Raw genomic sequence first — 14,644 nt, 5'->3', positions numbered from 1 at the left:
CCATATTAGTTGGCTTAGGAGCTCTTTATATATATTGAGCATTAAAGTTAAACCACTTAGTGGTTATAAAGTGGACCATTCATATATCAAGAATGATACTTCACAGTTTAGCACTTATGATATATGCAAACATAACCATGACTTGCTGGTACTCTATGTGGATTTTGTTGCTTGTGGTGATTGTAGGTGGATGATACCATATCATTTGGATATCATGTCTGCAATCCTATAAGTTGATGAAATTTGACACAAAGTTTGATATAGATATCCTTATCAAATGAGCTTTCCAAACTGTGCACATAAGGAATCGATTCTGAGGCAGTAAGGAAGTGTTTTAAATAAATGTTGCACTCAAGTGGGAGAATGTAAGACCCTAATTGAGTTTGCATCTATTTCACGCACAGCATCTGTTTAGGAATAAAAGTGGAAAGTTTTTATTTGATTTGCTGGATACTTGGAGGTGAAGAAGGAATGAAATAAAAGGAGATATCTATCATATTCTGTCATGGATTCTAGAGGTGATTAAGGCATGATTTAGGTAATCTTTTATGGGCAAGAAAACTAGGTCAAATCACCTATAAAAACAAGGTTTAGGTCCCCGATCTTATATACATTCAAGCATACCAATCCTACCCCATATTAGGAGTGCATAAGGCGTGTAGAAAGATTGGAAGACCTCTGCTTGCTGATCAAGATCTTTTCTGTCCAGTTCTCATGGCTTCTCAAGGTTAGTACTTATAGCTTGTTTGATCTTAAAGTCTAACAGAATATGCAGCACACACATGATGTGTTACAACGTGCATGTGCTAGTTATGTATAATAATATCCAAAACATCCAAAATGAAAGATTGAATCGAAACCTATATGTTTGTGCAAATAATTTCACGGGAGAATATTCGCTTTTAGATCCTTCAACCTTCGATCTTCCTTCTCTCTCCTCCTCGATGAGTGAAGAGGAAGGAGAGAGCTTTGGGTATTTTTCTCGGGTATTAGGAGTAGGTTTAGATGTACCTTGAATGATGAATGAGGTCGTTTATTTATAGGAGCCTCGGGGCTAGGGTTTCGTAGAGAATATGATGAATTTATTATCTACCCAAATTCGTAGGGATCAAGTCGGATTTGATTATATCTCTTTATTGAAGATAATATCTGATTTAATGATATTATATTCTCTTTATTGAAGATAATATTTGAATTAACGATATTGTCTTCTCTTTATTAGGATAATATCTGAATTAATGGTATTATCTTATTAAATAAAGATAATATCCCATTAATTAAGATATTTATCCCTATTAATTAATTGGCCAGATAAACTGATTCAATTAATTAATTTAAGAGATAATCTTATTTTCCACGTGGCGTGCCATGATTGGAGATGAAAATATCTGCTACCACACTATATATGGCATCAAAGCATTTCCACTCTCTGTTTAATTGATAGAGAGCCAAGAAGCCTAAATATTATTCAAAATCCTAACCACCCCATTCACCAGAATTCTAAATTCTTGAAAGAGAAACATGACCTGTTGAGTCTGAAACAAACAAGAAAGAGAGAGAAAGTACTTGAGAAAATTATTAGAAATTAATAAGAAGTAGAGTAAAGATGTGCAAGTTGCTCCTCTTTATCATGACCCTGTAGTGGTAGTGATTTTGATCGGGGTGTTATTTGGGTTGGGTCCGTTTGACAGGATAAGGCATTATCACTCGAACCAGAAGCTATCTTTGGATTTCTGCGATCCAAATGAGCATAAAGGATATTTATCATGTAGAAATAATGGGACTGAAAAACGCTTTTTGGATTCCGAGTCACCTCCAGCCAGCAGAAGTCTATTGAAACCAAGGATGAGTTTTGATCAGGGTGGTAGTGGTGATGATGCGTCTGATGTTGATAACAGATCAGAGGCCGACGATGAGGCCAAGGAGGAGGCTGAGGAGGAGGAGGAGGAGGCCAAGGAGGAGGTCGAGCAGAAATCTACTGACTTCTGACCTTGACAATAATGATTCCCAAATCCGAGTCCTGTAAATATTTAATGCTAGTTTTTTAAGGTTTGGTTTTTTCATTGTTTTTGTTAGGCTTCTGGGTTACTTTGCATGCATTAACACTTTAAGAGGTTGATCTCAGAATTTATGTTGCCCCTTCTTTGTTTGTTTTGATTTAGTAGTGCTTGATTTGTGTTTCCTCACCCTTTTGTTTATGTAATTTTTGCAAATTGGCGATTAATGGTTTCAAGGGTTAACATTCACTTTGCCGAAATGATGTTTTTCAACAAATATTTCGTACCTGGATAATGCTAAAGAAAAGTTTGAATATCATTGCTAAAGACTTTGATTTTAATTTTTTTTTTCTTTATTTTTTGTGTCAAATATAATGTGGCACGTTAAATCATCTTCGTTTATCCTTCTTTTAAGTTTGGCCTTATCACTTGTAACTTGTCACAACCAAAACATTTGGGTTGTAATCGAATTTATTACTTGAATTTGAGTACAAACATCTAAAAAATTAGAATGTTTGCATGCTAGCTATAGAATCTCTTTGCAGGTTGCACATTGCATGGCATGGCACATTTCTAAAGAGATGGCAGAATTTTCAGTGCCAAAAAATGATTGAGCCCAGATTGTAGAGCCCAAAAAAGGATGCTTCACCTAAGCCACTGCCCATGTATACATGTTCGAGTTTTAAGGCCTTTTGCCCCTCATGCCAAACCCCATCCAAAATAAAAAGAAGCCATGAATGGACACGGAAGAAAAAGGACGTAGACAGTGGAAACTTCTGGTTGTGATTAGTATGTTGTAGGAATTATAGTCATTTTTGACTTCATAGAAGGTCTTTTCACCAGGCAGGCATGCAGTTGCTTATAAGTTTGTAAGGAATGGAGTTTTCTTTTGTGTTTGTTTCCTCAATAGCTTGTTCATACTGTTTTCACATAAAAAGAAGTAGCATGCGTGACATAATGGCTTGGGGACCCAATTAATCATTTTCTCTCATGCAAGATAACATAATATTTTCGTCAAAAGAACAGGAAGATCAAAGCATGTGTTTCTATAATATCCATAGGCTAAAAAGTCAAGGTTTATATAGTTCTGGTGTTAATAACTTAGTCCATACAGAACTCATAATGAGGGTGATGCATTACCATCTCAATATCTTCATCTTAAAAAGTATAACATTTTGGATTAGTCTTGGGCACGATGCCCTTGTATTTGTAAGGGAAAGTTGAAATCCATGAGTTAAGCTAAGGATTATCTCGATGGATGAGCTAGCTACCTTTAAGAAGAAAGAGCTACTAATACTCATATCAACTGTAACAAATTTGACTAGAGGGTACATGCTTACAAGAGAAGCCTTCTCCCCACCAAATAATATAACTTTAACTAATCCAAAAACAAAAGTAATTAGTAAAGTAATGTAATTATCTAAGCCCATAATTTGATAAAGAGGGAAACCTTCCACTGAAGTGGTCCATGAAATGGGGTACAAAATGTAAAAAAGACTTGAAAAGCTTTGCCTCTGCAATGATTTGAAAGTGGGGGATCCAACGTTCGAAAGTGGACCTAATTGGACTTTGCCTCCCTCTCGTTCATTTCAAAAAAAACCTAACGTATACTTTCATTCATTTTGCCTTTATTCCATGAAGAATGTGACCCAGCCACCACCAGCTCAAAGAAATTCATTGAAAGCAGCATACTTTTACTTTTCCTGATTGACACCAACCAACCACAGTCATCAGGATCAAGATTCATCTTCAGTGTGAAGGAAACAAACATTACAAATTTATAAATAAACTCAATCCTAGACATGTATTTATAAAAAAAACCAAGTACTATTTAAACATAGAAACACACCCAAAATTAACCCCAAAGTCAACTTTTTGGGTGTGTTTATAAATGGGTTTTGAGTGTGTGTAATGATGGGTTTTGGGTGTGTTTATATGTTTAAATAGTGCTTGGGTTTTTTTATAATTTCAACCCCCATTTTGGGTGTTTTAGTGAAACTCCCAACAAACATTGTGTTACTGATATTATTACTCAAATTAAAATTGATTAAATCTTACTGAATAAATATTAATTAAAAATATGACATGAGTATGCTGCATTATTATTTTAATTTGTCAGAGGAATCTAGTAAGATTAATTTCTCATCAACCACCATTTTCCTCACCAAACACTCGGATATTGGTGAGAGAAAGTATGGCCATCTTTGGCAGGTCCTTTAGCTTAAACCTTTAGAACAATTATCGCGGATTAATTAGAGAACAAGGGACTCACTATATAAAATAAAATAACGTAACAAAGTATGTTGTGTTGTCAAATTGATCTTGTGTTGTCAGATTGTTAATATAGACTGTACTTTTAAGTAGAAATTGAGTAATAATGATATGATTTTAACAAAAACGAGACATGCTTAAATCTCTCTGATAAGATTTTATTGAGCTTACTTTATGTAATTGCCCTATTCTATTTTGCTTTCAGACAAAAAAAAAAAAAGTCCTGAGAGTGGCGCTAAAATCGATAAGTCAACTAGATTAGGGCAAGATCAGGATTAATCAACCAACAAACTGAATGATCAAGATAATTGGCATCACTACACTAGATAGCGACCGTATCATATCCAAAACAAAAGACGGCATTGTATTTGGCCAACACCATGAACATGAAGCATATGGAGAGGCCTAGCCATGCTACATTACATTATTACAGTCCAAGGTCGACAAGGAACAATGCTTTCATAAAAGCATATAGTCCAAGTGCCCATCATTTTGGGCAGATCCTGCCGTTCAGTCCAAAGATCAAAGGGCCCAGCAGGAGACTACCCCATAGCCCCTCATTTGGGTTCACCCCTGCCACGTGGAGGGACAAGATCCAAGTCAAACTCAATCAACTTTGACTTTGTTTTCCTCTGTTTTTTTTTTTTTTTTTTCCAGAGGGGTTAGGCTAGGCTAAGCTAAACTAAGGCCCCTCAATCCCATGAGACAACTACGTTTCAATTTCAGTGTCTTTTAATATTTCACTTCAACTGGCCTCTCTCACTTTCTCTTCCTCTCACATAGGAGAGAGAGAGAGCATTCAATGAGCTTTCTACTGAAGTTTGAATGATCACTTGACAAGCACACACGAGAAGCTTGAGCTTCCACCTTCCATTAATTTCTTGCTCAGATCAGATCTTAAAGTTCACTACAAGCTGAGCTCAATTTTCATCAGCTCCAACTCAAAAACACCATTTTTGCTCTCTTGGGCTGGTTCAGTTTTCAGAGTTCTCAAGGCCCTTTAAAGGTAAGAGCCTCACAAACACACTGCAATCACTCAAATCATGATCAAATGTTTGTTTGCATTGTTTCACTTCTTCCATCAAACTCTGTTTTTGCAAGATTTTAAGTTTTCTTATACATACCAACTTAAGCTGATATGATTCTGTGTAAAATAATTAGTTTTATTTATTTATTAATCTGCAGTTGTATTTGTTTAAGAGAATCAACACAGCAGAATAAAGAATAATAAGTAGCATTGGTTTTTGGAGGCCTCAAAATGCCACAAGAAAGCAACTCAAATAATTCAATCTTCAGCTCATCACCTTGCAAGAACATGAGAGGGCTCAAGGCTTTGGTCTCTAACAATGAAGCTCCATTTGCAAACGCTGAGGAGTTCATCAATGACTATGAGTTGGCTCAAAGAAAAGCTGAAGAAGCAGGTACAACTACCATGGGAAGTGTCTGCATTAGTTTTTTTTTTAAATTTTCATTCTAACCCAATATATATTTAAAAACCAGTAGACTCTTCTTCCAAGATTTTAGTTCTGAATATTTATTTCCAGGAGATGGCATTTTCTGGTTTTAAATTTGCCTAAATTCTCTGACAAAACATTTTGTCTTTGAATAAAAATAAAATTTGTCTTAATTCATACATGTTTTGGGGAAAGTGATTTGGAATCTTTGTATACTTTGGCTCATTTGTTGGGGGGGGGAGCTTAGATAATAAAATAATGTTAGATGAAGATCCAACGGTGAATATGGTGTCAGCCCTACATGTGATAACATAATACACATATTCATATAAAACAATAATTTACTTTTTAAAAGATTTGTAGAACCCTTCAAACAAATATAAAGTATTGGTCATGCTAGGGAGATTAACTTTAGATATCAACTTGTGTCTCTAATAGAGGTGGAGCCCACCAATACAATGGGTCTCACGCCTATTAGAGAGTTAATATATCTAAAGTTGGCTTCCCTAGCATTTTCCTAAAGTATTTTCTAGATAATGATTTTAGTTGGAAAAAAAAATATATATGAAATGAAAAAGTTATGTAGCACGTCATAATGTTGCGCAGTATGCTAATGGGGTGTGGTAATCGATCAGTTATGATGATTTGGACCTACCAATAAAGGGTGGGTCCAAAATAACCCATCTAAAATCTAATATTTCTGTTTCTACACTACAATATTCATCATATTAATTCGCCGAAAGAAGGGTTTTGGATTAGATTAAGTTTTCATAATTACTCTTTGATCCTTGATTGTGACGGTTAAGGTGCCATCATCACTGTTTTTGGTAGTGTAATTAAGCACTGCAACCACTGGTGCACTGATAGCTATAGTGCCAACTTGTTTAAACTTTGGAGTTTGAATTTCAAGAAATGACTGAGATGACCCGGATGAATTTATTTAAGTCCCCCAGAGTTATGCAGTATTCTAAGCCAATCACACAAGGTCGTGCGTTTTAACTCTTTTATATGACAGTGCGTGATTGACTTGGAATGCCGTCACAATGACATCTCCTTGTATGAAAGTTAGTGATGAAATGCTATAGCTAAAAATGGCAATAAAAAACGTGGGCATATTAGTTTTTGGAAAATGAGATTGCCATCCTCATATGAAGTTTAAACCCAAATTTCAATAAATAAAGTTTGGTTCTTCAATTTGGTGTGAGTGTGTGTATTGATAATGGTGATTGTGTTATTTAAGCTTCAAGGAGATACCAAGCAGCAGAATGGCTGCGGAAGATGGACTATGGGGCATCAGAAACCCTGTCCAAAGAGCCTTCTGAAGAAGAGTTCCGCCTTGCACTCCGCAACGGTCTTATTCTCTGCAATGTCCTCAACAAAGTCAATCCTGGAGCTGTTCTCAAGGTTACAATATATTCATATTATTAGAGTCTTTATCTTATATACATATGAATTCCCAGTTGTTTTTTCATATTTTTTATAATTTATTTATGGAAATTCCCAGTTGTTTTGATAACAAGGAATGTGCTACAAAATTTCTGGGTTTAAATCTAAATAGGTGGTGGAAAATCCCATTATTGCGGTTCAGTCGACAGAGGGGGCAGCACAGTCTGCAATTCAGTATTTTGAGAACATGAGGAATTTCCTGGAGGCCGTTAATGACATGAAGCTCTTGACATTTGAAGCTTCTGATCTGGAAAAGGTTTGAATTTTTTTTTTTTGAAAATTTGAAAGAGGGTTGGATTATCTGTCAAAGTTTGCACACATTTGCAATAAGACATGCATGTAAGTTGTTGTTACTGCATTTGAATTCAGCATGAAAATAAACCTACTTTTATAAAAGATGCTTGTTAAGGTTTTTGTGTGGTTCCATCTGTCCTGCATTTGTAGTACCTTTTATATGTTTTCTGCTATTGTCCCTTTCTGGATTTTGAGAGATTTTGATTTGCAGGGAGGCTCATCGAGTAAAGTTGTAGACTGCATTCTATGTCTCAAAGGATATTATGAATGGAAGCAAGCAGGTGGAATTGGAGTTTGGAGGTATGGAGGGACTGTGAGGATCACATCCTTCCCAAAAGGGTCACTATCCTCCTTAGGTAGTGAAAGCGCTGACGAGTCCATAGATGAGTCCGAGTCATCTCAGTTTGAGCAACTTATGGAATTTCTTCATCTTTCTAGTGAGGTCTCAACTGAAGAATCCAGAGCTGCCAACACTCTGGCTTTCCTTTTCGATCGTTTTGGACTTGGACTTATACAAGCTTACCTTCGAGAGACTAATGGGATTGAAGAGTTGCCCTTTAATGCAATGGTAGGTAAGATTCTTACTTTTAGTATGATTCCATGCTCATAAATTATAGAACACAGGAAAACTGTATAATTCTTTTATACTTGCTGAATGAAAGGTTCTATTGTCTAATGGATTCTGATTTAGTTTAGTGGCAAAAATGTATAGATAATAGATACTTTGCTCAGTAAGGTAGTCAAGGATTTCTCAGCACTGCTTGTTTCTCAAGGCACTCAGGTATGCAAAAAATCTTCACTCGCAGTGCTTCTTGTTATTGTGTTGAAGTAAATCCATGGGATCAATTTTTTGGCTTAAGCGGGATCATCGTTACCGCCTGGAAATAATCTAAGATCTCTTTTTTACAACTTTATGCAGCTTGGCCTTTTTCTAAAGAAACTACTGAGAGGAGATATTGGTGTTCTATCAAAATCTGAATTTGTGGAAGCTATTTCACAATATCTTGGCCAAAGAAGTGGTTTGGTGTCAAATGACCTATCCAAATTCTGTATTTGTGGTGGGAGAGGTGAGGCTGTTCAGCATAATACGAGTCACTCATCTGTTCATGAAGAACTAATTGACATTCAACAGAAACAGCTGGAGGTCAGTACGCAATGTTCCATTTCCTGCACATAGGTTTTCTTCCCCCTCTCTCTTTTTTGGCAGAATGCAAGAAATTAATTTCCTATTTTCATACCATGGATATCTTACCATGCTGTACTTTTTTTTGTCCGTTTTCGATATCTGTAGGAGCTAAAGTCATCTTTCCAAGAGACGAGATTTGAAGTCAAACAAGTTCATTCAAACTGGGAGGGGGAGCTTAGAAGGCTTGGTAATATTCTGAAGATTTTATCTGCCTTGAGCAGTACTTGTAAGGATTCTTACACTTTACTTTCTTTTCGGTCTCAGAGCATCATGTTAAGGGCCTTGAAGTGGCATCCTCTTCCTACCAAAAAGTTATAGAAGAGAACCGAGCTCTCTACAATCAAGTCCAAGATCTCAAAGGTGTCCACCTTATCCCAAATGACCTGTCTAGTGTTCTAGGATATGGAGCTTACTTAAAGAATTTGCTTTCTTGCAGGATCAATTAGAGTATATTGCAGAGTCAGGCCCTTCTTACCATGGCAATCAAATAGCCAGTCCACTGTGGATTATATTGGAGAAAATGGAACTATTATGATTGTCAACCCCCTTAAACAGGGCAAAGATGCAAGAAGGGTATTTACATTTAACAAGGTGTTCAGAACAAATGTCACACAAGGTATCCTACTGTAACCCAGAGTAGGGCTTTTCAATTGGAGTTTCTCATTTTTCAAAATTTGACATAGCTCAAATTCGAGTAATCAAAGTTCAAACATCTGTCTTAAAATGATTTTGAAACTTTGAGTAAATGTTATTTGAAATAAAATAAAGATATGCTGCTACACTACTACTATTGTCTTGGAAAGACACAAATATGTAGTTTGTAAGATCAGCCATGAATGAGAATGTAACATTCTTTTTATAGTTTGTATGTCTGAATGTTTGCTTGCCCTAAGAAATTATTCATGATATCTCTTCGATGTTCTGTGCAGAGCATATATATGCTGACACTCAGCCACTGGTCAGGTCTGTTTTAGACGGTTATAATGCATGCATATTCGCATATGGGCAGACTGGTTCGGGGAAAACATACACAATGGTAATGCCAGCCTATTTGAGTTGTGAAAATAGATGTGAGCGTTCTTTCCTGCACAAAATCTAAATTAAATGTTTCCCTTATACAGAGTGGCCCTGATTTGACAACTGAAGAGTCATGGGGTGTGAACTATAGAGCCCTGCGGGACTTATTTCAAATGTCGAAGGCCAGGGTTGACATAGTAAGATATGAAGTTGCAGTACAGATGATAGAAATATACAACGAACAAGTGAGAGACCTTTTAGTCAGTGATGGCTCTAACAGAAGATATCCTTACTATTCCTATATTGTTTCTCCAATTTGAGTCTGAATTCAGGTGTTACAAATCCTTAAGCTATATACTGTTCTGCTACTTTGTTTCCTTAACTACTTGTACGTTAGATATAAGAAACAAGTCTCAATTGAACGGCCTAAATGTACCTGATGCAAGTTTGGTTCCAGTGACCTGTACTCAAGATGTTCTTGAGTTGATGAAAATCGGCCAAAAGAATCGCGCTGTTGGTGCTACAGCTCTAAATGAGAGGAGCAGCCGGTCTCATAGGTAGAAGTTTTTTTTATATATCTTTTCTTGAGGTTTAAGCTTCATTTTTCTGAAATGGGGGTGTAAGTGGCATTTTTCTATTATAAATTCATTCTAATTAGTGAATATTTTTGGATTGGCTATATCTTCTGCAGTGTTTTAACAGTTCATATATATGGAAAGGAGTTGGCTACAGGATCTATTCTAAGGGGCTGCCTCCATCTTGTGGATTTGGCTGGGAGTGAGAGGGTTGATAAGTCTGAGGCCGTTGGTGAGAGACTAAAAGAAGCCCAGCATATAAATAGATCACTTTCTGCACTTGGAGATGTCATCTCTGCTCTTGCACAAAAGAGCACACATGTTCCCTACAGAAATAGCAAACTGACTCAAGTCTTGCAAGATTCTTTAGGTAAAGTTAAACATATTCTTAATATTTCTAAGTTTATGTATAAAATATATTTATTGAATATAAGTTTCATGTATGCGTAGGTGGAGCTGCCAAAACAATGATGTTTGTACATATAAATCCTGAACTCAATGCTCTTGGGGAGACAATCAGTACACTCAAGTTTGCTGAGAGGGTTGCGTCCATAGAACTTGGGGCAGCTAGATCGAATAAAGAAACGGGTGAAATCCGGGAACTTAAAGAAGAGGTTTATCTCTCTTTTCTGCTGTTCTACCTTCAAGTTTCAACTACAATTTATTATAGTGCTTAAAACCAAATTTGCATCTGTGTAGATATCAAATCTTAAACTGGCATTGGAGAGAAAGGAAGCTGAGTTAGAGCAAGTCAAAGGTGGTTCACGAAACACCATAGATTCCCAAAAGCCAAGAGCCGTTTCACCTTTTCGTCTTCCAAGAAATGGTATTAACAACATTTCAAGGCCTGAAACGTGTCAGCGACCCTTGGACGATACTAAGATTTCTGAGGTAATTCTTAAAACAATATCTTCTCACTCTAATCTGTATTTGATGGCATATTAAAGTATAAATTCCTTAGTTCATATAAAAGCTAATTGATTGAGAAAAAGGAGAAATGCACATGTGCTATATCATGAAAATGAAATTAGTTAAAACTTGAAACTATATTTTTCTTGAGAAGTAATGGTACCATCAGACTTGGGAGGTTAGCTAATGCAAACAGATGTAAATGTAACATGTCAATAAGAAGATAGCAGATGATAAAAATTCATCTCTTTTATGCCCAAATTTGGTAGGCCAGAAGTTGTTCTTCGGGCAAGCAGAGGAGGTCAAGGTTTCCCTCAGCATTCGCTGAGAAAGATATTACACCGAAGATGCCGTTACTAGGTGAAGAAAGATTGGTGATCTCTGGAAAGCCCAGATCACCATCCCCTCCAGTTAGGAGATCAATATCTACTGATAGAGGGGCCTTCATTAAAAGCAGAGTCAAGGCTGAGACAACCGAAAACCAACCAATTGCGAAACTACCATTTCCAGCTAGAGTACCTGTCAATAAATCACTTGCGACTATGCCAGTGATCCCATCAACTGACAACAACTTGAGGTTTTCACAAGAACCACCAAATCATGAGGATATATCTGATGCATTAAACAGCTTCCAGAAGGCCAACTTCAAGAAAGTTTGTCCAGAACAAGAAGATGAGCAGTTTAAGCAAGCTCTTAATGTAAGACAAGGCGGTATTAGAAAAATCAAGAACGAGAGCAAGGCTAAGGCCAAGCAGAACCGAATACCAGCTAGAATTCAAAAGTCTGATGCAGTGACAACAATGTTTTCCGACTTGGATGGTGGTGAAAAGGTGGAAGAAGCTCGAAAGAGTGACTTCTCTGAGCCAGAAAATGAGCATATACCCATTGGTTCACCCATGCATAATTCTTTGATGGAGAAAAAGCTGCGTCACAACTTGCCAAGGAACTATATAAACCTGGAACCACGGTATGATTATCAACTTTCCCCTTGAGTGTCCAAGTATTGGATATTTTGATCACACACTTTTTCAAACCATTGTTTTAAGTGTAAAAGGAATGGCCTTTCTTTTCATATTTTTTTTCTTTTAATGCTCATTCCTTTTACATGCAGAGGCGTAGTGCAAGCAGCAGAACCCTTATTGGCCGGGAAAACAGAAAACAAGCTTCCAAATGGTGGAACACGGTATCAAAAAGAAGGCAGTAACATGTCCATGCCTGAATTCAGAAGAAGCCGGTCTACACCTCGTGGGAAATTTTTAATGCTACCTTGAGCAGTTTCAATGTATCTTTTGTATAGTTGCTATTTATGTTGGAGTTCCAGTTTGCATACAATTGTATCTGGACTCAGAGGATTTTACTGGAGGTGATATCCGTAAACCTATTCTATTCTCTTGTACCAGACAATGAGCTCTGTAATTCGATTTTAAATTAATTACTATGTATTTTTGGGATCACTCTTTTTGTAAATCAAAAACACAAAGTTATATATAGTGCTCGAGTTTTTCCTTATATTGGAAGCTAATTTTAGCTATTACAAATATCATATCTCTTTTGCATTGCATGTATAAGATTGCATATCTACATGTATAAGATTGTGTAAAAGAGGAAAAAGAAAATTTGGGTACCTTTGTGATGTTGGATTTAAAATGATGATGGAGAATTAGTGTTTTCTTTTGTGTACAAGTCAGTAAAAACCCTGAGGTGAACCTTTTTAAGTAGACCATTTCTCTTTCTTTGGATGAATGTTCTTTTGGTACAAACTGTAGATGAATATGAATATGTTGCTTACGGATAATAGCTGCTAAAATTAGCAAAGAAGAAAAAGAAGGCGATTCTTCTAGTGCCAATAATATAGCCATGCAACCAGCCTGGAAGTTAAGATCAGACACCATATATAGCAAAATAGAATAGAAAGAATGACATTCTGTTAATCCAGACACCTCATTGACAGCTTCAGCAATGACGTTCTTCCTCAAAGCAACTATTAAGATCAGCTCTCTCAAAAGCTCCATACTGTAGTTTGGTAATGTCTCCAGAATTTGAAATCTTGGCTTTGTATTACATATTTTGTTCGTTCTGTCGAATTTTGGATCCAAGATAGCATGTAAGTCTTTTTGTTGATCTCATGCCTGCAGCCTATATCTCCAAGAGATTATGGTGCATGCTTACGTGATTTGGACAAGGTAGATAATGAAGCCTCTCTTTTCACCGTGACAAATGTCTCATCAACTTGTTGAAGCCGCACCCTTTTCAATCCCAAAATCACCATCTGCCGAGAGAGTGTGCCAGGAACAGGAAACAGATAAAGCAGCTCTACAAAGCGCCATCACCTATGTCTATGAAGCCAAACTAGCAGAATTGTACTGCAATGTCACAGCAACATGGTGCAAAAACCACACCAGCCATTCCCTCTGCATCACAATGGAAAAGCCATGTCAAAATAATCAGTGCTGCACTTGCAAGATTGACTTAAACTCTTGTCAATTTTGGGGCAAGAAAGGTCTCAAATCCTTCGAGGTAGATGGAAGACGAGTAGATGTGTACTGGGATTTTCGACAGGCAAAATTCTCCAGCACCCCGGAGCCATGCTCAGATTATTATGTCGCGCTGGTGTCCAAACAAGAGGTGGTCTTACTGCTAGGGGATTTAATGGAAGATGCTTATAAGAGGACCAGATCAAGAGCATCATCAGAAAAGGCTAAGTTGATGTACAAGAAGGAAAATGTGAGTGGGAAAAGATTGTTCTGCACCAAAGCCATGTTGGAGGAAGGGAAAAAAGAACATGACATAGTCATTGAGACATCATTATCCGGGCCTGATGAGCCTGAAATATGGATTAGCATAGACGGGACGGTGGCCATTCGGATTCTGAACTTGCATTGGAGGTTTAGAGGGAATGAAACTGTGATGCTGAATGATGTCCCAGTTGAAATTTTCTGGGATGTGCATGATTGGTTGTTTAGTAGCTTAGGCACAAGCCATGGATTTTTTATATTCAAGCCATCCAGACTAGATGGAGACTACAGCAGTGGCAGCCCCAGCCAATATAACTCACCAAAAGGGAGCTCATCATCAACCACAGGGTTTTGCCATTTTCTTTATGCTTGGAAAACTGAGTGAGACTTGTTGAGTAAGTTAATGTTAATTAATCTTTCCAATTCGTTGTTCATGGCTCCATGACACTTCTTTTCTTTATATGTTTTGTTACTTTAGAGCATCTCCCAAATATCAAACATCAAATTTAAATTTGATGGCTGATGTGGCAATTAACATTTACACAATTTTACACTCCACCTGATATGTCAAATAAATAATTATTATAACAGTCAAATCATTTAAGATAAAGAAGAAAAAAAAATAAAAAAAATAAATGAAAGTAACAGCCAGCTATCTTTTAAAAATAATAAAATATTCATTTGACATCTTGCTTTTGGGATGTCAAAAATAACATCTCAACCTCCAGTCTTTATTCCACATCAGCTTTGACACATCGGT

The 14,644-nt window shown here is 36.7% G+C and overlaps 2 protein-coding genes across 2 annotated transcripts; both read left to right on the top strand.

The window, feature by feature from the left end:
• Positions 1-4,970: 4,970 nt before the first annotated feature.
• KP1 (kinesin-like protein 1) lies at positions 4,971-12,658 on the top strand. The gene is made up of 18 exons (XM_008220605.3): positions 4,971-5,274; positions 5,454-5,689; positions 6,963-7,126; positions 7,281-7,424; positions 7,674-8,030; positions 8,175-8,243; positions 8,382-8,606; positions 8,754-8,835; positions 8,913-9,008; positions 9,085-9,264; positions 9,578-9,684; positions 9,770-9,948; positions 10,058-10,222; positions 10,357-10,610; positions 10,691-10,854; positions 10,940-11,131; positions 11,419-12,116; positions 12,261-12,658. Exons 2-18 carry the CDS (start codon positions 5,527-5,529, stop codon positions 12,418-12,420), a joined length of 3,399 nt encoding a protein of 1,132 aa, XP_008218827.2. The 5' UTR covers positions 4,971-5,274; positions 5,454-5,526; the 3' UTR covers positions 12,421-12,658.
• Positions 12,659-13,224: 566 nt separating this feature from the next.
• LOC107881241 (uncharacterized) lies at positions 13,225-14,333 on the top strand. The gene has a single exon (XM_016794591.2). It carries the CDS (start codon positions 13,367-13,369, stop codon positions 14,267-14,269), a length of 903 nt encoding a protein of 300 aa, XP_016650077.1. The 5' UTR covers positions 13,225-13,366; the 3' UTR covers positions 14,270-14,333.
• The last annotated feature ends 311 nt before the right edge of the window (positions 14,334-14,644 follow it).

The sequence above is a fragment of the Prunus mume genome, linkage group LG1 (assembly GCF_029339155.1).
Source record: "Prunus mume cultivar Tortuosa linkage group LG1, ASM2933915v1, whole genome shotgun sequence".
Classification (NCBI taxonomy): Eukaryota; Viridiplantae; Streptophyta; class Magnoliopsida; order Rosales; family Rosaceae; genus Prunus; species Prunus mume.
The sequence above is the reverse complement of the archived record's forward strand: the minus strand, read 5'-3'. Positions and strand labels throughout refer to the sequence as shown.

Excerpts from the sequence above, each read along its gene's own strand:
- LOC107881241 (XM_016794591.2), top strand. The coding sequence starts at position 13,367 with ATGTCTCATCAACTTGTTGAAGCCGCACCCTTTTCAATCCCAAAATCA.
- KP1 (XM_008220605.3), top strand. The coding sequence starts at position 5,527 with ATGCCACAAGAAAGCAACTCAAATAATTCAATCTTCAGCTCATCACCT. Across the intron at positions 8,836-8,912 it reads GGGGGAGCTTAGAAGGCTTG|AGCATCATGTTAAGGGCCTT; the intron begins GTAATATTCTGA and ends TTTCGGTCTCAG. Across the intron at positions 11,132-11,418 it reads ACGATACTAAGATTTCTGAG|GCCAGAAGTTGTTCTTCGGG; the intron begins GTAATTCTTAAA and ends CAAATTTGGTAG.